General features: G+C 41.3%; 1 protein-coding gene across 5 annotated transcripts in view; it reads left to right on the forward strand.

Moving 5' to 3' along the window:
- The window catches only part of KCNAB1 (potassium voltage-gated channel subfamily A regulatory beta subunit 1), a 417,917-nt gene that overhangs the window by 381,967 nt on the left and 12,129 nt on the right, over positions 1–23,821 (forward strand). For all 5 annotated transcript variants that reach the window (XM_058730303.1, XM_058730300.1, XM_058730301.1 and 2 more), the window contains 3 exons: positions 14,160–14,245; positions 14,904–15,024; positions 16,337–16,431. In XM_058730303.1, coding sequence (XP_058586286.1) covers positions 14,160–14,245; positions 14,904–15,024; positions 16,337–16,431 — 302 coding nt within the window. The remainder of the gene's footprint in view (positions 1–14,159; positions 14,246–14,903; positions 15,025–16,336; positions 16,432–23,821) is intronic.

Raw genomic sequence — 23,821 nt, forward strand, 5'->3', positions numbered from 1 at the left:
GTCCTTTCTGGTGCTTCATATTGGTGGTAGGGTGCACATAATGTTCATTTTCCCTGTTACTGAAGATGTTAATTTTGATCGTGTGGTTAAGATGATGTCTACCAGATTTCTCCTCCGTAAAGTTACTCTTTTTCCTGTAGTATGTCCTGTATTGCCTAATATAAAGTATGTATATGGTTATATACCTAATGAGTATGTTTGGGGAAAATACTTAGGAACTGTGCAAATATCCTGTTTCTCATCACACTTTTGCCTACTTAATTTTAGCATTCCTCAATGATTCCTGCCTGAAAAAAAGTACTGTGGTGTTTGCCAAATGGTGATTTTCTATTTCTATCATACTTACATTTTTTCGGTTGGCATTCTACTGTAACGAAGTGCTTTCCCTTCTCCCCTTGTATTTATTTATTCAATTATTGAATAGTTATTCAATTTTTTCAATTATTTATATCAATATGAACTCATAGATTCTGATGTTATTCTATGATTTCTAATTCATTACTATCATTATCTATTTTGTTACTCCAGCTGTCCCCAACATGTACATCCGAAGTATCTTGGCCATGTCTTCCATGATCACCTGACGTGCCTCCATGTTTGTTTGTTTTTCGAGGACTTTTGCTTTCCCAGCACAAAAGTGTTCCAAGCTCACCTGTGCTTTCCCCAGCCCTGTAACCAGCCATTTCTCCAAGGAGCCCTGGCCCTTTTAATGGAGTATAGTATTTTGCAGCCAGGATCTGAGTTCTATTACATATTTTTTTTTTTTATAACATAACAGCTTTGCAGTACAGGTACTTATTTTACACAATATACTTTTTTTTTTTTTTTAAACATGTTGGGAAGCAAAAACATTTTTGAAATCAAGAAGCACTGCTCATTGTTTCCTTGGTCTGAAATGTCCCCTAGGAAGACATCCTGATCCCCTTAGCTGGAATTAGGCACTCCTCCTTTTTCATGTGTACAGCATGATGCTTCTTCCTCCATTTTGCACTTCCTTTTTGCTGCCTTATGTTGTCGATGGTAGTTCAAGAGAGAAGAATAATTCGGGAACTAATGATCTCCTTCTCCATGGTTCTGTATATCCTGTCAACTTCCCACGTTGAAAGAGATTCATGTGTAAAAGGCAATGAAGGCCAAGTAGGGAAGAGAAATGGTCCATGTCGCTGTGTCACAGAGAAGCACCATGTGGTTGCACATACACACTGGGCAGGCACCCGTATGAAATGAGCGATCTCAGGAAACAAAACGGTTCCTGTCAGCTCCCGAAGGAGTTATGTAGTTAGCATTTCATCCCTTTAGTGTAACCTGTCATGCTCTATCAGGGCTTCTGGTCTACTCTGCCCATACAAATCTGTCAGTGTCTGAAATTTCTAAAATACTGAAATGTCCTGCTTAAAAGCAGACTAGAGCCAGACTGCTTGCTTCCACCTACTAGTTGAGTATCCTTGAGCCATTTATTCACCTTCTTTGTGCCTCAGTTTTCTCATGTGCAAAATAAGAAATAAGAGTAACGATCACAGTCCTTTTTTGTAAGATCTTTGTTGTGATGGTTGCATTAATATATGTAAAGTGTTTCGAAAAAGTCCAGGTGCATTTTTAAAAAAAAATTTTAATATGTATTCATTTTAGAGAGTGAGAGAGAGAGAGAGAGAGAATGAGCAGGGGAGGGGCAGAGAGAGGGAGACAGAGAATCTGAAGCAGGTTCCTCACTGTCAACACAAAACCTGATGCGGGGCTTGAACTCATGAACCATAAGATAATTAATTACCTGGGCTGAAGTTGGATGCTCAACCGACTGAGCCACCCAGACGCCCCAGTTTAGGTGCATTATAAGTGCTAAACTACTGTTCATTGTTATTCTTAATACTCCAGAAGACAGAAGACCCTTATATTTATGTGAGGGAGCCTCACAAAATGTGGCATGGACATATACAAAAGTTCAGAGCAAAAAGGACTAGGTCAAACTAGGGTTTTGTGTCTAATTAAAGACCAGCCCCCAAGAGGGACAATTCATTATAACTTTTCAGTCACTGACCCCATTCTTGCTGCTCTTTGCCTTACAACTAGGCAAGCCTTTCCCCTGAAGAACAAGGAAGTTGGCTATGTGTGGAAAAGATGGATATGGGAGGGTGATGGGAGCTGGAAAAGCCACAGACTAAGCATAAGACATTTTCCTTCCATGTCAGTTTTACTCAAAGACGTGTAAAGAAAAATATTCTTATTGTTTTAAAGCAAATACTTTATAGCATGGTGTAGAATAGCCATTTGCATAAATTTTTATGGTAAAGCCAAATCTGTCTAATAACATTTGCCATTGTGGCCACTTTGGTGGCTCATGTGTTAGAAGCGTTTAAGAAGCATTGTCTTACCCTGAAAAACCTTGGTAAATTCTCTCTTAGCAGAAGATTCTAACAAGGAAAGTCAGGGGAAACATCCATCCTTGAGTGGGGAATGGGGAAGAAGGTGAAAAACAGGAAAGAAAGCCCGAAAGAAAGAGATTAAGGGCTTTGGATACAGACAGACAACATGTGGAACAGTGAAACAGACACAAGGAAAAGAACATGAGCATCCCAGGGCAGACCCAGGGGGACAGACTAGCCTCTTGTCACATGGCTCTTGCAGTGAAAGTGGCCCAGCCACCACTGAGCCAGCCTTACGTTTTAATACACAGAGCAGCAGGTGCCTCACTTTAAACACGAACAGAGTGAGTTTTCCCTCTTTATCAGGTAGTTCACTGTTGAAGAGCTGAGAAAAATCATCCCACTCCACCGTATCAAGTTTAAAAGTTGCCTTTTAGTTAGTTGTCTTTGGTTAGTTACCAGATACCTGCCAAATATAGATAAGCTCTGCAGAGCCAACAGGGATTTGGGGCTCCAGTAAGTGGCATCTGCCGTTGGAATGGAGGCTTTGGCATCACTGCGATTAAGATAGCATCTTCTCTCAGATGTCTCCCGTGGTGGAACCAGGAAGTAAGGCCAGTTCTACATCTTTAAAGAAGCAGTAAAGATTGCTTCCTGTTACAGCATAAAATGGATTTGCCAGTAGAAAAATCTCATTAGGATAAATATTTTTTTTACTCTTATCGATCCTCTGCCAACCTGCTTGCTTTATTCTTACATCGACAAGATAGAATTCCTTTCAGAATAAAATTAAAAGCGTGTCCCAAGGAGCTGACACTCAGACAGCTGTATACACACACAGCTCCAGACGGGATAATAGAATAAGCAGCGACAGGTCGGGATTCCACATCTGTGTGGCCAATGACGGTGACATCTCGCAACCGAGAGGATCAGAAATTCAAGGCTTGAGTCAGATATCTACAACGCAATGGCAGAGGCTCCCTGCTATAAAAAGATTCCACTAATAAAGAATATACAAATATCAGGCACCATGTAGGATGGGTGGGGGTTAAATTTATTTTTTAGTATCTCAATGAACATTTGGAAACTGTTTCTTAGTGAGTTTTTTGATAGTACATACCTAAAGGCCTATTTAGGCCAGTTATTAACCCTCTATGTGCTTCAAATAGCAAAGCCAAAGGAATGGGCATGAAATATATAAACATGGATGAGGAGAAAGGGAAAGAGAGATTTTGCTTCATTTTGTTTGAGTATGAGGATCAGTGGGTGAGGTTGGCTTTGGCGAAAAAGTGGAAACTTGGTTTCATCAAGTTTTTCATCTTTCTGAGCCTCAATTTCTTCAACTGTGAAATCGAAATGTAGTAATACCACCTCAGAGGGCTGTAGTAGAATTTAGATGCAATAATGTTGATAACATGTCCAGGATAGAGACCAGCGAATTATAAGTACTCAATAGAGTTAGCCTTCTTCCTGTCCCTCTGTTTTTGTCATGCCCAACCAGTCCTGATCAGAGCACAGTGGAAATTGTGGGTTGTCTGCTAAGTAATCATCTCTCTTTTCTCAGATACCCAGGTTTTCATGTGGGTGGTGACCCTGCCCCCAAACCACCAAGTGACCCATAGGAAAGCCGCTTCGTCTCCCCTTGCTGGTCCTTGGTTCTGATGTGGGTTCTGGGTTATGGTAAACCAATTAGTCCCTTTTTTACCTTTGGTCAGAGTCAGTGGTTCACGTGACCAAAACAGACTAATCAGAGTGAATCTCAGGAGTCGGAACACTGAGGCAAAAGGGCCCTGCTAAGTAAGGACAGGGAAGCACATGGCCATAGACACTGCTGAGAGCCACATTAATGCTACAGAGGAAACCAGTATGGAGATAGCAGAGTGAGAAAAAAGTTGGTCCTCAGTGATTTGTTGGAACAATCAATCTGAAGCATATATAACCTCTACACTTCCAGTGACAAGAGCTGGTAAATCTTTTACAATTTAAAAACTTTCCATTGAGCTTTTAATAATTTACTTATATATTAAAAAAAAAAAACCAGAATCTCATACATCAAGAAGCTAGATACATCCTCATTTATCAGTAAGTAAAATTGTAACCTAAAGCAGATCACGAAATACAAAGACGATCATTCTCAAAGATATCATCTTTAGATCTTTTGTATATTATGGCTAAATGAGGGGGTCTCTATAACATCTATCTTATCTTTCTATGTGTTGCTGATTAGGTTTTATTGTGATATGCCAGAATTATCTTCTACCATAATTATTCCTGATATATAAGAAAGTTTTCACTTAGCTGGTTTTAAATTAGAATAAGTTGGTTCTACCAAATAAATCTACGTGGCAGGTTAATTTTTTTTTTTCATTTCTGCATACATTTCATAGATCACTCATTCTGTTACATTGACTGGGGGAAAAGAACCAGGTTATTTAAAGTCAGGTGTTCACAGGCATGTCACCTATGGCAGTAATGAGCAGCTGGTAACACCTGCTTTAGAATTTTCTAGACCAACATTATCTTGGCGTTTGCTGTAAACTAAGGTTTGTGTTACCCTAAAATTCATATGTTGAAACGTAATTCCCAACGTGATGGTATTAGGAGGTAGGACCTTTGGTAGGTAATTAGGTCATGAGGGTAAAGTCCTCATGAATGGGATCAATTCCCTTATAAATAAGACCCCAGCAATCTCCCTCATGCCTGTGAGGACATGGCAAAAAGATGGCTGTCTATGGACCGGGAAGTGAGATTTCACCAGACACTGAATCTGTCAGAGCCCTGATACTATATTTCTTAGCCCCAGACTGTAAGAAGTGAATGTTGTTTAAGCCACCTGTGGTATTTTTGTTATATGTTTATGGTATTTTTGTTATAACAACCTGAACAGACTAAGACAGCCATGTTCTCTGATAAAATATGTGGGGCTTAATTGGCAAAAGCAAAACTTTAGAAGTTTTGGCAGAAGGAAAGAAAATCTTTTCTCTAATTTTAACGTTTTCATTTGTATCAGAGAGATATCCCACGTCAGAAAAAGACCCATGTTCAAACTATAAAAATGCCTTTTTTAAAGATTGACTAGTAACGTTGTCAAAGGGAACTTCAAGATACTAACTTAGGCTGTAGGCTAGTTTCCTACAATCCACTGATGGTATAACTTTTAACTTTACAGATGAAGATATAAGTTAGGTATTTAGGAAATTTGCACAACCCTGGAATTTCAGTTAACTTAAATGTTTAAAAGTCTGTTTATTTGTTGCCTTGCTCCAAACCAAATTTAAGGCAATGGGTTTATTTACTCTCATTTTTAATTTTTTTTAAGTGAATTGGAATTCATTCCACTGTTCACAAATCTGTGGAATTTGACATATATAAGCACAGCGCTGTACTCATTGTGGAAGCTACCTCCTTTTCATCAGGACAGAAATCATCTCTTTACTATCATTTACTATTAGCCAAATAGAGTTATTACAAACTGATAGTTTGGAATCACCTCATTTTAGTAGGCAATAGTAGGGCCATATTTAGATTATGTTGAAGGAAGAGGTAGGATTTTATGAACCACATTCTACATAATTATTTCTTGGAGAGTATCATCAGGCTGTAGTGGCTAGGTGAAAAGCTGGAAAGATTGGAGGTGGTGATAAGAGAATTACAGGGAAATAATGAGGATATAGCAGCACCGAAAGAAAGTTCTGTCATTGCCTTAGGCAAGTCGCTTGGCCATATTTATCTAAGTGTAAAATGAACAGTTGCTCTTTTGCTAGGGTTAAAGGGCACATGTCTGGTGGAGGAAGAAATAATGTTAAAAGCATACAGCATCGCATAGCTTCCCCGCTCTGTAGGGGGAGCTGAAAAAGAATGAGGAGACCCCAGAACAGCAGTGTCTGTTCTGGAAAAGTCACAGCAATTTCAGGCTCTTACTTCAGGGAGCTGCTCTTATTTGCAAGTTCTGCAAATGGGAATTTTTGGTTCTGGAGTTTTATTTCGTTTGAGAGGAGGTGAAAGGTCGAAGGGGAGAGAGGCATCACAGAAGGAGGTGGGGAGATGCCATGGAACTCAAATCCAACTAAATTATCTCTCAGCCTCCATCCATTTATTCTTTCAAGGTGGATGTTAGGCTAAAGATGGCCAGGCCTTTTTACCAGTCCTACATAGGTGGTCCAGTGACTCACTTTGGAACTTACAGGTACTTACCAACTACGGTTTTTGTTCGGGTCCTTTGGACTTCAGGTCAAAGTGAGACTAAAAGTGTCCCATGTCGGTAACTTATTCCACATTTCAGAATAAGACCCAGAAATCACATCTGGGCAATATCAGAGGCCCAGTTCTAAGTGTCCAGGAAATACAGTATTTGGTTGAGGACCATGTGCCCTTTAGGGACAGGGTAGCTACAGGGTAAGAACAATGCATTGTCCTCAGAGAGATATAGCTCCATTCTGGGGTCAGAGTTTTGAACAAGGTTTAATTTGAAAGGTTTTACTGACTTGGCTCAGTCCATGTATCACTTTCTAGTCTCTTGAATCTTGTCTATTCTGATCATTTTGGCCTATGTCCTGACCCAGAATGCTATTCTTTATAAGCTATCTTGTGAAGACCACTTTTTTTCTGAGTTTCAACAGGTCAGATGCAGACACAATCCCTTTTTTGGCTCTTTTTTCAAAGAGCCCTCAAATTGGAAGTCTTTCTTCAAGGAAGCAAAAAGAGCTTACATTTCCCAAGTCATTCATACACATCACGCAAGAACGATAGTCATCATGTATTAAGTGCAAAGGGCTGGATATAACCACACACAAGGTATTTCATGTTCACAGATACACAGTGGAATTAAGCAAACACCCTATTATTTTTCGGTCCCCAGCCCACCTTCTCCCACAGTGCACTATACACAAAGCCTTCTAGAACTTCAAAGCTAGAAGTGTCCTCATAGACTCTCTGCTAAGAACTTGCCCAAGTGACTCTTTCTGAGCCTCAGCTTCTTCACCAGTGAAATGGAAGTTAATGTATTATCCACCAAAACAGGTTTAAGAAACATTACCTGTGTGCTCAGTTAATATCAGTCTGCTCACCTGTGTTGAAGAAACTGAGATCCAGCAAGGTCAAGGGATATTCCCAAGGTACTGACAGTGATGGGACAAAACCATGTCTCCTGAATCCTGGTGTGTGCTCTGTGAGGCAAAAAAAAGTCAGGCTTTCCTCAGTCAGCAAAGCTTCAAGGCTGAACGTGATGTACTCCATTGTTTCCATTCCCATAAGAAAGGATAGTTCTCTGTCTCCAGACACTCAGTTGGGCACTGAGGGAGGATTCTCCACAGCCAGGAAGATAAAAGATTGATAAAGCAAGGAGAAACCTCTAAGCCACAAAAAGGCACCACTATAAACCCTCCACTGGAAGTTTCTGAAATTAAATAGGCAAATAAACAACAGTAGTTAAATAAACAAACAGCTGGTTTGGAGTAAAAAGTGTGCCCAGGTTTAGACCTATTTTTTTTTTATTAGTGTCTATAACTCCTTGGATGAAACCAAGCCTCCACCATGGTCCTCTCCTCTGAAAAAAGACAGGATCAGGTTGAACCATATGAATGAGACTATCAATAGTGAACCATTTCTGAATTCTAACAATGGCAATCTCATTCGGTTGAAAAGATTTGTGAATTAATCTACAACATTGGTGTTATAAAGCGGTACCTTTGTTTGCTAGGGAATATCCTTTTTGTCTTTTTTATATTGTAGAAGTATGACAACATGTTTCCAGAAATTTCCAGGAATCTTGGAAAATGGAGAACAAAATTACGTAGAGTTCCACCATATAGTACAATTATTATTTTGTGTATTTCACTCTTAGCATTTTTGTAAGCATTTTTGAAATATTTTAAATATACCTTAATACAATGAGCTTCTAGCCTGTTTCCTCATCTAGGGTAAGAGGAAACTGCACTGGATTATCTCTGAGGTTTCTTTTGTTTTTATTATTCCATGTCACTGTGGCCAGATTAACTTGAGTCCATTTTATTTGATCAAAACACTAATTTCTGCATATTTTTATCTGTAGTTCTTATGGTTTATTGTTCATGCAGTATAACTATTTGCTTACAACTTTCAAAGCTATTGGGTACATTTCCCATGAAAAACAGTTTAATGTAAGCAACTATTTTGTTGTATAAAGACCAATTAAAAAACATGTTTATCAACACATTTTTTGCACTCAAACAATTTTATGAAGTCCTTTACCATAAAATACATATTTTAAAATACAGATGACCTACATTACTGCAAGAAGAATGTCAACATTTTAATTTTTTTGTAACTAAAATTTTGTAACTGAAATCTGAGCCTATTTGAGAAGAAACAACCGGGGCCACATCCTGCTTGCTTGTTTCTCATTTGTGTTACAATTTTAGATTTCACAAATTGATCTACACACATTATCTCAGGTCAAACTTTGAAGAATGCCATGGGATCAATATCGTCCTCACTTTACAAATGATGAAATGGAATACCCCCAGGAACAAAACTGACTTGCAGCATTTATAGAGGGCCAGCTGCGTGCTAAGGATACAGAGAGTAAGAGAGAGCTGTCTGTGGCCCTTGGGTCAAAGAATAATGAATGTTTCAACCTGGAAAGGAGTACACGGGGAACATTTAACAACGTTTTTCAATAGCTTAGAGAGAGTTTTTTCAATAAGCTTAGAGTTTCTCAAACTTTGAGGTTTTAGAGCCAATGAAAATAACACAAAGGCCTAGGCACACGGAAGTAGGCTAGGATCTGGACCTCTGCCTTTTCATCAAATTCCTTGGGTGACTTCAGTGTATACCAAAGTGTGTGTGTGTGTGTGTGTGTGTGTGTGTGTGTGTGTGCATGCATGTGCGCATGGATGTCATAGTGACTGTTTGCATGTGTACTACAGCAAATAATTAAAGGTTAAATTACAGTATGAAGCATTTAGATGAAAGAGCAGAAGAGGAAATGTGGGAGGAAGTGTATACACCCTGTAATGGCTTACTTAGGAATGGGATGAAGCAGTGATTCTCAAAACACACCAGTTGCTTGCAGGGCTGCTTAAAACACAGACTGCTGGGCCCCACCCACCCCAGTAAGTGTAATTCAGTAGGTCTAGAGTAAGACCCTAGAATTTGCATTTCTAACGAGTTTCCAGATGCTGTTGATGCTGCTGGGGGGGCCGGGGGGGGGGGGAGGGGGGCGCGGGGCAGGGAGTACACTTAGCTAAGATTGGTATAGACTAGCACAGTGGTTCTAAACCCTGGCTGCACTCTAGAATCACCTGGGATGAGTTTTTAAACTGCTGATGCTGGAGCCTCACATCTAAAGATTCTGATATAAAAGAACTTCAGTGGAGGTCCGATAGTGTAGTTTTCATGTTGTAGTGTGTTTTAATGTGCAGTCCCTGATGAAAACCACCGCTTTCTGGAAAAGCAGAGGGAGTTGCATTCTGTCCTGGGTTGCCAGATTTAATCATGTTTGTCTGCATATCCTTTCCCAGAGGCAGGTGCATTACAATGCACATAAAAACCTTCCTAACATCCTTTTCCCACCTGGAATGCATGCTGTGACAGGGGTGCTTTTAAACCGCATCTCCAGGAGACAGGAGTAAAACCACCTAGACTCAGTTGATTTTTTTCTCTCAACAATGCTGCCCTCTTGTGTCCTTAAACAGTAGAGTTGTGTAAAAGCCCCCTTCAGCCATATTAGTATGGCAAGTTCTTGCTACATGGCTAAACAACTTGGGGGATTTTTCTCTGATGTTAGAAAGGAAGGAAGGAAGGAAAGAAGGAAGGAAGGAAGGAAGGAAGGAAGGAAGGAAGGAAGGAAGGAAAACAAATTTAACATTCATTAAGTTTAATTTTTAATCTGTGGCAACATGAATCTCCAACTGCAGCCCCTCAGTTCTCCCGCCATTTTTGCCTGCATTCAGTGCTGCAGCCTCCTGCAAGGATAAGAAGTACCAAGAGTTCCTCATTCCGCCAGAGTCAGAAGCCCAACAAATCCAGGAGGAGCAAGAAATTACCAGCAACTAAAAGATTTGGGGCATTAGAAAGTCTTGCATCGGCTTGTCCATACTCTGAACCATTCACGCTTACCTTGTCCTCACACCCACCTCTTTTTCACTTGATTGATAGCTTATTGGGAATAGAATTCGTCGGGAGCTCCCATGTCTTCCCCCAGTGAATTTTACAAACTTGTTGGGGTTCCACCATCTGGAAGAAGTGTCCTCTGCACCTCACGGGTACTTTGCCCGTCCTCTATCTCACTGTAACAAGTCTTTCTCTCCCTTCTGGCCCAGCCCCCAGCAGGGATCATCAACAATCCCTCCCCCCCCCCTCCCTTTTATATCACTCCAATGGGACACAGGCTTACTTTTAACATCTCCCATCTTCACAATAAATCTCTCCTTTGACCCTCAGTACCCCTTCAGCCATTGAGCCATTTCTGTGTTTCATTCACTTCCAAACTTGAAAGAGTCCACTCAGGTTATGCCGAAAGCCTGTCTTCCCCACACGCCTTTCTTCCATCTGCTCCAGCCTGGCTATGGTCCCATCGCACAACTGACACTGCAACAGTTCTTCTCATAACCTACAAGGACCTCCCTACTGTTTGGCCAAACCCAGCAGGCACTGTTTTAGTGACCTCTGATCTGAACGCTCACAGTGTTCCACTCTGTGGGCACAGGTCCTTCTCAGAGCACTGTCTGCTCTTGACTCTGAAACATCCCATACCCTGGCTTCCTTCCCACTCCTCTGGCAGCTGATAAACTGGAACCCTGCAGTGTCCCCTTTGACTCCTGGGCTGGCTTGTAGAACCTTTTCTGTTTTCTTGACAGACTCCCGGTATGTAGGCTCATCCACTTCTGTGAATTTAAATACAACTAACAGACTGATCACTGATAAACATATCTTCTCCTGCCCAGGTTGCTGACCATGTCGTTCGTCCACTGATTTCTACCTGATATTTCCCCTTTAGGATCTCACAGGCATTTCCATATGTTGCACGTCCAAAGAGGAACTCTTGGGGTGCCTGGTTGGCTCGGTCAGTTGAGCGTCTGACTCTTGATTTCGGCTCAGGTCACGATCCCAGGGTTGTGGGATTGAGTCCCGTGTCAGGCTCAGCACTCAGCATGGAGCCTGCTTGGGATTCCCTCTCTCTCTTTGCCCCCTCTCCCCCACTCACTCTCTCTCTCTCTAAAAAACAAAAAAAAAAAAAAAAAAGAAAAAAGAGAACCCTTAATTTTTCTCTCTAAACCTGTTGCCCCCTCAGTCTTCCTCATCCCTGTAAATGGCCAGATATCTGGGAGATTGCCTTGATTCCTTCCTTTCCCTCATTTGCTACATTCAGTCCATCCTCAAGTCTGGTGGATTCTACCTCCAAAATATATCTTGAATCCATCCATGTTTTGCTGTCTTTACTACCACCACCCTCAACTCCTGCCTGGAACACTGCATTCCTTCCTGAAGATCTTCCTGCAATCCCTCCCCCTCACAATAGATTCCCTATGGCAGAGGCAGAAATAGTGTTCAAAAATGTAAACTACATCCTCTCATTTCCTTACCTAGAGAATGCTAACTTCCCATTAAACTTTGAATAACATACAAACAACATGGTTTGCCCTCTGCCAACTGTATCTTCTACCCCGTCCTCCTTCCTTCCTAAGTAAGCTCCTGCCACAATGGCTAGATTACTTTTTTGCTAGAACTCACTAAGCTCTGTCCTGTGGATGCTGTTCCATCTGCCTAGAATGTTCTTTCCTTGCGCTTCACATGGCTGGCTCCTTTTTTATTCTTGATGCCTACACCTTCCTCCTTGGGGAGACCCTCCTTGACCTCATTCCTTATCTCAGCCCCCTGTTTGTTTTCTTCATAACACTTCACATTTTGTAATTACTTACTTGTGTATGTCCCCATTCTTTCTCCTCTCAACTCTAAACTCCCTGAGTCCAGGAGCTCTGTATGTGTTTTGCTCACAGATGAACCCAGCAGCTGGCCCAGTCTCTGGCAAATAATTAGGTTTTCAATACGTGTATGGTGAATAAGTGAATGAAGGTACAGGAAGTCACAACCGCCACTTGACTTTAACTGCTCTTGTCAAAGCCTCAGTGACAACGATGTGGCCAAGCCATTAAACTGTCCTATGCTCATTTTACTGATTATAGAATAGAGATAGGGGAGTGTCTTGGGTTCAATTTATTCCCTGTTAACCTCATCCGTATTTACCAACATGATTGATTCACCACAATATCCCCAGCACCCGGCGCTACAGACACTTAATGAATACTGCTGATGGAATGAACTCCTGAGCTCTGAATGAAACAGGATGTGAAAGGAAGGGGGCCGGTGCAACCGTGGAAGTGTCTGAGCAGAGTGAAAACTTCTGGGGAGAGATTTAAATGATGGCTTTCTACTTCTAGAAATGTTCATCAAAAGCGCTCATTTCCATTTGTATAATAAGAGGAAAATGTTTCAAGTAGCTTTTTTTTGTATCTCATTTGCTTTATAAGAGAGAAGGAACTTAGAGTTTTAGTTGCTGGGTGATTACTGAGTTATTACCTGATACGTAGGAGTCTCTCTCCAAGAAAGAAAAATATTTTCCTTATCAGCCAAATTCCACCTCTGTTGGGAAGACGATGGTGAGTAAAAGCATTCCCATCGTCCAAACAAATAAACCAAGGGCAATTTAAAAGCCAAACAAGCAAGAAAGCCAAGTCTCTAACCCTGGCTGTTTCACTCCATATCCTGTCCCCTACCAATTTAGATACCAATTTTCTTGTGACAAATAAAATAAGAATATATCCACTTCAACTCAACTTTGAGACAAGGATTTGATTTTTCTGAAAGACATGTACCCTACGGGTATTAGTAGGACACAGAGAAGTATGAGGCCTGCAACCCCTTGAAAATTGTCAAATAACCTGGCATCCTAGGTGTTTTGACCCGCTTTGTAAAAGAAATCCAGCCATGTCTTTGACTTTCCACGCCATTGAGCGTGAGGTTCTCCATGGTCTCTGGTTTTGTATCACATCTGGCTGGTGCCAGGAGAATTAGCTCAACTCTAGCTCTCTGGGGAAAGGATTCATTCTCCTGTTTAGGAAATGTGATGTCAAGCTGAAAGAAGCTGATGAGCAAACTCAGTGGGGCCACAAACAGGCCCTGGTGAAATGCATCACATGGATGTCTTAGAATAAAGTTTAGTTCAAAGTGGTCAAGGACAGGGTGTGCCATTGTGGGCTGGGAGCCACTGTGGCTCAGCTGTTTGTTCAGCATTTAATATGTTTATCTTTCTGCTAAACACATTGTTGTTGAGTCATCTCTATTAAACAGACACCCTGTGTGAGGCCCAGCTCTGCAAATCCAACACACGAAGACAGGCCTTCTATCCTCAGTGACCTTACATTCTACATAGTCAAGATAAATGCTTCCTCTTCTTATTTTGGTGAACAAGGTACCCAGGTTTTGAGAAAGGTTTAATCATATGTTCTTTAATCAGGCCAGCAACCATGAAGTAATAAAAGTAAAGAAAGAACTTAAAGCGGTCATTAGGTTTTTAATATCATTTAGTGGTATTGCTGCAAACCAAAAATGCAAAGTCGAATTATCCAAAAGTACCAGCAGCCTCCACACCGTCAATATTTCATGTTAGACTATTATGTTGTCACCAGTGTCAAAGTAATTCTATTAATAAAACAAATAATTGCATTAAGCTTCTAACATTTGGGCAGGTGGAAAAAAAAAAAAGATCACATAACTCTGAGAATTAGAGAAACTAATGAAATGCTGTTTGGGCTTCTACAGAAATTGTTCGAGCCATGACACATGTGATAAACCAAGGAATGGCAATGTACTGGGGGACCTCCCGGTGGAGTGCTATGGAGATCATGGTAATTTCATTTCTGTTTTTAAACGGCCATTAAATACCTTATTATTATTTTTCAGATACAATGTGTAAATTGCAAGACCTTTCGCAAACGTTCTTAACAATCACCCTGGCACTAGAATGCTATGGTCAATTCTGTCGTTACAGAGATGGATATGGGGCCGGATCTCATCAGGTCAGAATACAACAGTGAAGGTGCAGGTCTCTAACAAGAATCATATTCTGTCATGTTCTTCAGTGGCAAGAGGATACAATGGATTCCCCAGCTAGTGACATACATGAACAAAATAGTCTGGCTTCCTTTTTAAAAACTGTATTAAATGACTATACTGTTTATAACATGCTAATCTTTATATGTTAGTGTGAGTTATTTTTTTAGGAACTTAAATTATGGGTTTTATCATGGACTATTACGATTCACACTTTGACTTATTTGCCCTGGACTTTACTCGGTCCAGACCCTCCCAAAGAATAAGGATTTCTTGCAGTTGATATTGCTCTTAGTGAGATTGATGGCCATAACATCGCTTATTATTTGGCATCCTACATGTTTCTTGGTTTCTACTGATTTCACTAAAACGAAGTTTGCTCATGCATACGAATCACAGGGCAGCCTTATTTCTCATCAGTATCAATTCAGCTGCAATCTTATTTCTCCCCAGGAAGCCTATTCTGTAGCAAGGCAGTTCAATATGATCCCACCGGTCTGTGAACAAGCTGAGTACCATCTTTTTCAGAGAGAGAAAGTGGAGGTTCAGCTACCAGAGCTCTACCATAAAATAGGTAATCTTCACAATCAAATTTACTGATTATTTTTAACAATAGAAGTATCAGTGATCTGGAAAAAAAGTATTACTGAAATCCTTTCCTTAATGTTCCTAATTAACATAGAGATTGTAAGAACTCTCCATTTCAGAGACTGTAAAGACATCAGAAGTCCCTAAAGGGTAGTCTATAGGGTATTACTGATGAAATCCAATCAGTTGTAAATTGTGACTGGCGTATAAGCTGTACTCTGTAGGTGTTCCAAAGACTGCGTATAGAAAGAAGGGCAGAAACAAGGAATGAACTCATTTTTTCGTAGGGTGCTTCTCTAGTTCCAAAAAAAAAAAAAAAATTATGGATATATACATCTAAATCTTCAACTCCGTGCCTGTTAGAAGTTAGACACGGGGAGTTCTAGAATACCTGACAAGCCTAGCACTGCATATCTATGAAGGTAGATGTCATAATTTCAAAGAAAGAAATATATATGCAACATATACATAAGAATTTTGGATTATCAGAAAAATATGAATAAGCCGTGTCCAGACTTATTTATGAAAACATTGTTCAGAGATAACTTTCTTCCTAAAAAATAGAGGTTCCTAAACTATAGAGCAGGAAAAGTACTGGCTGAGGGGAAAAAAAAGAATAAAAAATTTAACAGCAATAACAGTTACAATTGCTGGCACTTGCTGTGTGTCTACCATGCAGCAGGCACGGGGCTTCTATGTACCAGGCACTATTCGGGCAGAGTGGACCAGAGAAGCACTGAAGCATCCTCCTGTGCAAGTCATAGTGTTTGTCTCTGAGTATAAAAAGAGACGTCAATTTTGGACATCAGGAAATTATGAATGAGCCACAGTTTCAGGCTTGTTTGGCCTGAAGACAAGGCCTGCTCCCTACAACTGACAGGACGTGTTCAACTGGTTTAAAAAAATGAAGCACGACCGGGGCGCCTGGGTGGCCCGGTCGGTTAAGCGTCCCACTTCGGCTCAGGCCATGATCTCATGGTGCATGGGTTTGAGCCCCGCATTGGACTCTGTACTGAGAGCTCAGAGCCCGGAGCCTGGTTCAGATTGTGCCTCCCTCACTCTCTCCCCCTCCCCTGCTCAGGCCCTGTTCCTCTCTCTCTCCCTCTCAAAAATAAATAAACATTAAAAGAAATTTTAAAATGAAGCACAACTTGTAAATAACTAAAATGTAATGGAAAGAAGTATACTGACTTATCTGACTAGCTGTTTTCCTATAACTACCCAAGTCCTGTTTAAGTACTCCCACACTTTTGCTCTCAGTTTGCACAAGCACCATATTCAATTTCCTTCTTCTGCAGGAGTTGGAGCAATGACGTGGTCTCCACTTGCCTGTGGAATCATCTCAGGAAAATACGGAAATGGAGTGCCTGAAAGTTCTAGGGCTTCGCTGAAGGTACTTTCCTCCACTTCTAGAAAGAGAGTCTGGGGATGGGAGAGAGGGAAGAAGACTGAACACAGCAGCTCGGCAGCAGCCTGTGGCTTCCTGGCTCAGGCACAGCGCGGCCTCGGCCCGCCGGGCCACTGTCTTTAGGCAGGCTCTCCTGAGCCGCGGGGAGGCCTCTGCTCCTGGCTGGGCGTCAGTCAGGCGTTCAGAATCTGTCAGCACAGAAAATTCTCTGGGGACGAGGAGGAAATGCCCAATGACCTGGTTGCACTTACGGGGGATCAAATCCCTAGCTGTTATTCTTAGGTTAAAGAAGGCATTTCATTCCTGCTTTGAAACTGATGAAATGTAAAATCCCTTTTCTTTATAAGAGGATCTATTTTTACTTTATTTGACCAAACAATTGGGGCTGACCAATTGTAGCTGAGTATGGCCTGAGGTTGGTTGATGTTGTTTACTGTGGGGGTGGGGGGCAGGTTAAGGAGGGAGGCTTTGGGAAGCCAATGCATAGCCAAGCAAGGATCTGACACTCAGGCTCAAGGCTGGTATTTTTCACAGGGTCAACTGGCCACTGAGTCTTACAGTTTAAATTCTTCTCTGAAGCATAAAGGTATTCAACATCAGTGACATAAAATTACCTCCATTCAGAATATCTGGATGATTAATTCATTGTAGAGTACTCCATACATCCCTCATTATTATTATTATCATTAACATGTCTGTTTTTAAAAACTTGAGACAATGTATAATAACATTAGAATCACAAATGGTAATGTCAATGGAGAGAGAATAAAGACATTTTTACAACTGACACACCAAAGGCCCCTAAGAGAAAGCAGAAGTCTGACACTGCCTCTTGCCTCCAAAGTTAGCAGGGGAACAGCTCAAGTCAGGCTCAAACCACCAACCCTGTAATCAACTGTCTGGGACCACTATGTGCTTCGCTAATCAGAACAGTCTCAAGGTTCTGTGTCTCCCGCTCTCCTTTCTGCTTGTTACAGTTGACCTATTAGCTAGTTTGTTCTCTAAAATAATACACTATAAATATCTCCTAAAGCATGGTGACAGGGCTGTTCCTAGCTTGGCATTGTCACAAGATGTAATTATCCTAGAATATTAATTGTGGTCGGTCTTGCTTCTGAAAACTGCAGATTGTTCTGAACCAAGTTTAAATAAGTTAGCAAGGAAAGACTAAAAGCATCTTAGGGAAGGTATGAAATAAAAATGGTGAGGAATGAGTGAAGATGGAAGGGAAGCACTGAAAAGTGCGATTTTACTGAGCACCTACTATGTGCCACGCCCGGGGCTGTCTTTCCTCATCTCCTTTTATCCGCGCAAACGTGAATGGATACAGATGACTCTTGATCAGTTGTAGACAGGCATGTTGCCTTACATTCTTTCAGAGACGTTTTAAAACACTCAAAGTACTTCCACGTATGCCATACAAGAGGGTAAACCTTTTCAGATGTAGAAACTGAGCCAGCACAGAGGTCAGATAACAATCTAAGAGCACAAAGTCAGAGAGAGTTTATACTAGAACCCGGGTCTCTTGGCTCTTGGTTTATCTCCCCCTGAGACATTTTTGTTTCCCTGCAAACCCAGGTTTTTAATGAAGGAAGAGTAGCTACACTGTATTTGGAGTGTTGATTGGTTGACCTCCATCATTGGGAAAAGCTTACAAACAGCTAAAAAAAAAAAACAAAAACAAAAACAAAAAACACTAACAAAAGAAGAAATTAAATAAATAAATAATAAAAAGAGAGACAAAGTACTTGAAGATGGCTAAGTCCAAAAGCAACTCAGAAAAATATTTCTATTGTTGACGTTGATAAAGCCAACATCTATTGAAACATCCTTAACAATAAACGTGAAAGGCTTTCAACAGGTGAAAGGCATCTATCTGATCACAAAGCAGCTTCTTTAGAGCTCCAGACTCTCAAGGCTTCCTAAATCATTAGCCTGAGTGTTTTCCATAGTGCTATATGTGCGCTTAGAAAGGCCACTTGAATAGAGTAACTGAAGCAAAAAAAATTAAAAATAAAGAAAATAAAGATAGAGCGCTAGGCAAGTAGATAAGTCAGTGAGCAACTTTCACCTCCCCCCACCCCAAATAGAATGGCTGGCGTTTCACATCAGCTATTGTAAGTCATACCAATAAAATAGACACTGATATTTCTTGCCATTGTAAGTACTGAACTTGTATTTGAAGGTAAATTAACACAGTGAGAACAAAACCTATCTAGGGGTCTTTTAGAAAGCAGTATTACCCAGGGGTTTTCTGGAGGCTGCACCTGGCCCAATGCTCTAACAATGACTTCTAGATCTTTTGTCATCAGCTCTGTCTCCACTGCTGAGCTGTACACTCCTACTTCTTCACGTCTGTTAGACATCTCCCATGGGCATTAGTCATGCCTAGTGGAATCTATTGTCTCCCCTCACCCCCCCACCCCCGCCCCCAGAACCTGACCTTCCTTCGTAGTAACAGTGCCTCCACCCTCCATCTGGCCGTCCCAGTCAGAAGCCAAGGGTTATGTCAGACTCTTCTCCCTCCCTTCTCTTGTCCATTGGGGCACCCACTCCTCCAGGTCACATCCTGACTTTCTATGGCCCATCCCCTGCACAGCCCTTGTTCAGATTGTCATTTCTTACCTATTTTGCTGCAGTAACCTCCTATCTACACTCTCTGATTTTTTTTCCCCTTTTGCCAACTGCCCATCACGGTGACCAATTATCTTTCTAAAAGACTAATCTGGGGCGCCTGGGTGGCTCAGTCAGTTAAGCGTCTGACTCTTGATTTCGATTCACATCATGATCTCGCGGTTTGCAAATTTGAGCCCCACATTGCCCTATCAGCGCAGAGCCTGCTTGGGTTTCTGTCTCCCTCTCTCTCTGGCCCTCCTCCACTTGCTCTCTGTCTCTCACTGAAAGTAAATAAAAATTAAAAAAAATAAAATAAAAAAATAAAAGACTAATCTGACCAGATCATAGCTCTGCTTAAAATCTGTTACTCACTTCCCACTTATTGCTTATAAGACAAAACCCAAATTCAACAGAAAAGCATTCAAGGAAGTACCCTTGGGATCTAAGTTGTGCACACTCTTCTATTGTCTCTCCCTATATTGTATTACTATATTGTTCACCCAAAACGCACTGTACTCTGCCTCCTAGAAATGCCCTTCATTTCATTCTACTGCGGAAGCCCTAATCTCTAAAGACAAAGCTTGGTATTCTTCATCTCTAGGAAGCCTGTCCTCACTTTATAAAACTGAATCATTTGCATCTTCCTCTATTATCCCATTAACAGTTCTTACAGAGTCAGAATTCTCCATTTGCAAGCCACAGAACTTAATTCAAACTAATTTAATGAAGGAAGGAGGACAGACAGACACTCACTGGGAAGAGCGGGATGGGGACAGTCTCAGGGTTGACTCCATCCATAAACATGTACAGTGTCAGGACTCCCCATCTCCTCTATTTCTCTCTGCATGTGTGCATCATCTCCTACTGCAAATGGGTCCTCCCTATGAGGCCAGGAGCAGGAAAGCTGGTGTTTGCAGGTTTACATCTGTAAAGGTACGTAACATGAGAGAATAGCGATCTATCTTTTCTTTATGACTTCAGAGAAGACTGGCCAAGCCTGGGTCATGTGCCAACCTGTTAGACCAATGACAGCCCAAAGGGTAAAGTGCTATGACCGGCTCACATTACGCACCATTGTTAGGGGCATTTTCCCCAAGGAGGCAGTATAAGCATGGCTTCTGAGGCAATCACGGAGGGAGACACCCCAACTACAAAACACTTCTCAAGTTACTGGACAGTGATTTGTGAATACCTCTGGGACGGACAGTGAAACTCAGGTAACGTCACAGAGCCTGGCACATGATAGGTACTCAAAAAGTGTTTGTTGAATGAGTGCAATGAGCCATAAGGGAAGATCAACAAAGTCTGATCAGCAGACCAGGTATGTAGTTTTTAAATAGAGATTGTAAATAGAAATGAAAAGTACAATAAAATTTATGGGCAGCTCTTTCCTGTTGCTGGCGAAATGCCTTATAGAAAAATCATAAAGGTATATACCCCTCTGTCAAATGAAAATGGGAACATGCAAACTTAGGTGCGTCAAGATGGGGGAAAAGAGGCAGTTCCAATACTCCAGGTGTTCACATTAAGAAACTGAGAGTATTGGGACGCCTGAGTGGCTCAGTCAGTTAACATCCGACTTCAGCTCAGGTCATGATCTCACAGCTCATGAGTCCAAGTCCTGCGTCAGGCTCTGTGCTGACAGCTCAGAGCCTAGAGCCTACTTTGGATTCTGTGTCTCCCCTCTCTCTGCCCCTCCCCCATTTGTGCTCTCTCCCTCTCTCAAACATGAAAAAAATTTTTTAAAGAAAGAAACTAAGGATAGTGCACATCATGGTGTAATTTCAAAAGGAAATTTTTTTAGCTTCAGCATTTTACCTAGAGATTTCAATCTTAATATCAAAGACTTTGCTGCTCTTTTGAGCCAGAGATTTTGAAGTTTTAATGACAACAGTCAGTGATCTTGGATGCTAAATTATTCTAGACAAGGTCCAGAGATGACATGTGGCTGATTCTGTCCATGGCTTTACAGCTGCTGCCTTTCAATCCATTATTAACAAACAGCCAACTGGTGGCTTCAGGGCCAGTCCCAGATTACTCCTACCCATCACCCCCACCCCCCGCCCCCCATCATTACCTGTAAAATGGTCACAGCATTGGGAGATGGCAAAGAAATGGGCTTTCGGAAAATTTAGAGAATTTTGTGACTTATGTATAAAAGTAACAGCCCACTAATCTGCACAGAAAAGCTCTTTTTTTCCCCCCTTTGGCAAACAGTCTACTCAGTGCTGGGCTGTGCTGAGTGCTGAGGATACGGGGAAGAAGGGTCAGTCTCCACCTTCAAAGGGTAACTTGGGGACTTGTTAGAGATGCGAAGGAGTGAATTATGAAACGATGTGGAATCGATCCACAGGCATTGTGGAGTCACACAGGACTATCGGCAGAGTTGCACTGGAATGAGGAAGGGGTGCCTGTGCCTGATCTGAAACATTGGAGAGATCTGGTTTTACCCCGTGGAGCCCTGGTTGCTCAGATTCCTCCCTCACTGTACTATCGGCTGAGCCCCTCCTCTATGGCAAGCACTGTGTCAGGACTGCAGAGGCTGCGATGAACAAAAAGCCCATCCTTGCCTCCCATTCAGTTAGGTCAACATATAACCACATCACTACGGCACTGGGGTAAGTAGTAGAATAGGGTTGGAAGAAAAAGCCTCAGCTTTTGATTCATAGATTGCTGCCTAGTCAACAAACTGGGTTTATTATTGCACACAACCACACCCACCACCAATCTTCTTAGAAAAAAACACTGGTTCGCTTCCATATTTATATTTTAATTAAGCCTCATCTCCTCCCTATGCTAACATTTTCCCACTTGTAAAGCAGTTAGAGCTATTTATTTCCAAAAACACTTTTGTTTCTTTTAGTGTGAGGAAAGCAGTATAAATACTATGAGTCTAGTTTTTAAAAATCCTAGCCTGCTTATGTTTTCCAATGATTAAAGCAACGAGATTTATAGTGTTTTGAGTGTAGGGAGAGAGTGACTCAATAAATGAATGTTTGATGTTTGCTACTTTTAGAAGTCTGCCTCGATTATTTTGTGTGTGCGGGTGTGTGCATGGGTGGAATCAATCCACACACACACACACACACACACACACACTCACAAAACTTGTACCTCAATCCTGAGGGTACAAAATGCATTCCACACGATAAAGATTTCAAAACTGGAGTTCCGTAAGTGATAAATAAAACAATCATTCCTTACGTGTGGCATATACTGAAACTCAAGAATGCTCCTAGTTATGATAAACTAAAAAAAACAAAAAAACTAAAAAAAAAAAAACAAAAAACAATCATTTGGCTATTGGTTTTCAACCTTTTTTTTCCCCTTTGAATGAACACTCAGACATACTGGTTCCCTGAAAGATGTTATGAAACTAAAGCAAGGATTGGTAATGTCTTCCCATTGAGGACAGCAAAAGTAAGTTCAGGGGCTCTCTGACCCAGCACGCGGGTCTGGACAGGGAAGCCCCGGGGCCCCAATGGTGGTGCTCGTCTCCTCACCACTGGCACCAGCTGTCCCCTCTGGAGAGCTGCTGCAGGCGGCCCTTCGTCCTGGAAGACGCTGAGGTTTCCCAGAGCTGAGACTGAGAGACCTCTTGGCCATCTCCCTAAGCAAACTCTTGAGTGAGGAGCCAGACCGTAAGCCTTTGACATCTAGGAAGCAAACAGAACTGGGGCAGCCTGCCCTTTCTCTTTTTTACATCTGCAAAATTATTCCAAAAATCATAATAAAACATAATGTGGTTACCCTTTTCTTTGGAAATACTGTATTCCAGTGAGGAAAAAAATACTTCAAAAACAAAAGCAAGCAGCCTTATTGAAATCATGTGGGTGGCGTGTCTGTGACCATTATTGCCTTTGGGAAGGTAAAGGTCTGTTGTGGCAATTATTTCGCAAACACGGGCAGCGGAGAAAGTCCACATTGCCACACAGGGGGATGGTTGCTGTTATTTTCACTAAAACAGACTAACGCATTCTTACAAATATTCTTTACCTTTGGGTGTTGCTGCTTAGTGTAAGTTTTGCATAGAACAGTCTATTGTCCCTCATTTCTTAAGTTCAGAACCTCTGGAAAGTAAGGCATTGAGAAGTTGTAAAAGATTTTTCTCCTATCGGGGAAATCAGCTCACTTTTACAGGCTACGGATCAGAGTCAATCTCTTCTCACAGGTTTTAAAGAACAGTTTCCCATTTTGAGCCTCCTTACCTTTTTAAGTTTCAATCGCTATACAAAAGGTAATTCACATGTGGGATAGTCTTTATCCACTTAAAAATTTTAAAAATGTACTTGGTACCTATCAGTTATGCCTTGTCTGCTTCTAGGAAGATGAGAGAGCTCATAATAAAGCCCTGCTGTGAGAAGAGGAGACTGGGAGTAAATAGAAGGCAAGAGGCATAAAGATAATTATAACAGAATGTAAGATAATGGCTTTCTTTGCACAGAAAGCTTGGCACCTGGCCTTCTTGACAAAAAGGAAACATAACAGACCTTGGCGAAACGTCCATTTCTTTTCTACATTCTAAAATTGGGCTATTGCAATGAGAAACATCATTTCCTCCACTTAGCAGACTACGTATAATCGATTATATGTCAGGATTCTAACAACTTTTGTGCATGTTGATGGATTTGAATGGTGACTATTAGTCAAAAATCAATCTATGTTGAACCAGTAAACAAGGAGACCGTGGGGAACATTTCTTTGCCTAAAAGCACAGGCATCCTTGTCACCATGGTACAAGGTGACATAACATGTTACT

The sequence above is a fragment of the Neofelis nebulosa genome, chromosome 5 (assembly GCF_028018385.1).
Source record: "Neofelis nebulosa isolate mNeoNeb1 chromosome 5, mNeoNeb1.pri, whole genome shotgun sequence".
NCBI classification, from domain to species: domain Eukaryota; kingdom Metazoa; phylum Chordata; class Mammalia; order Carnivora; family Felidae; genus Neofelis; species Neofelis nebulosa.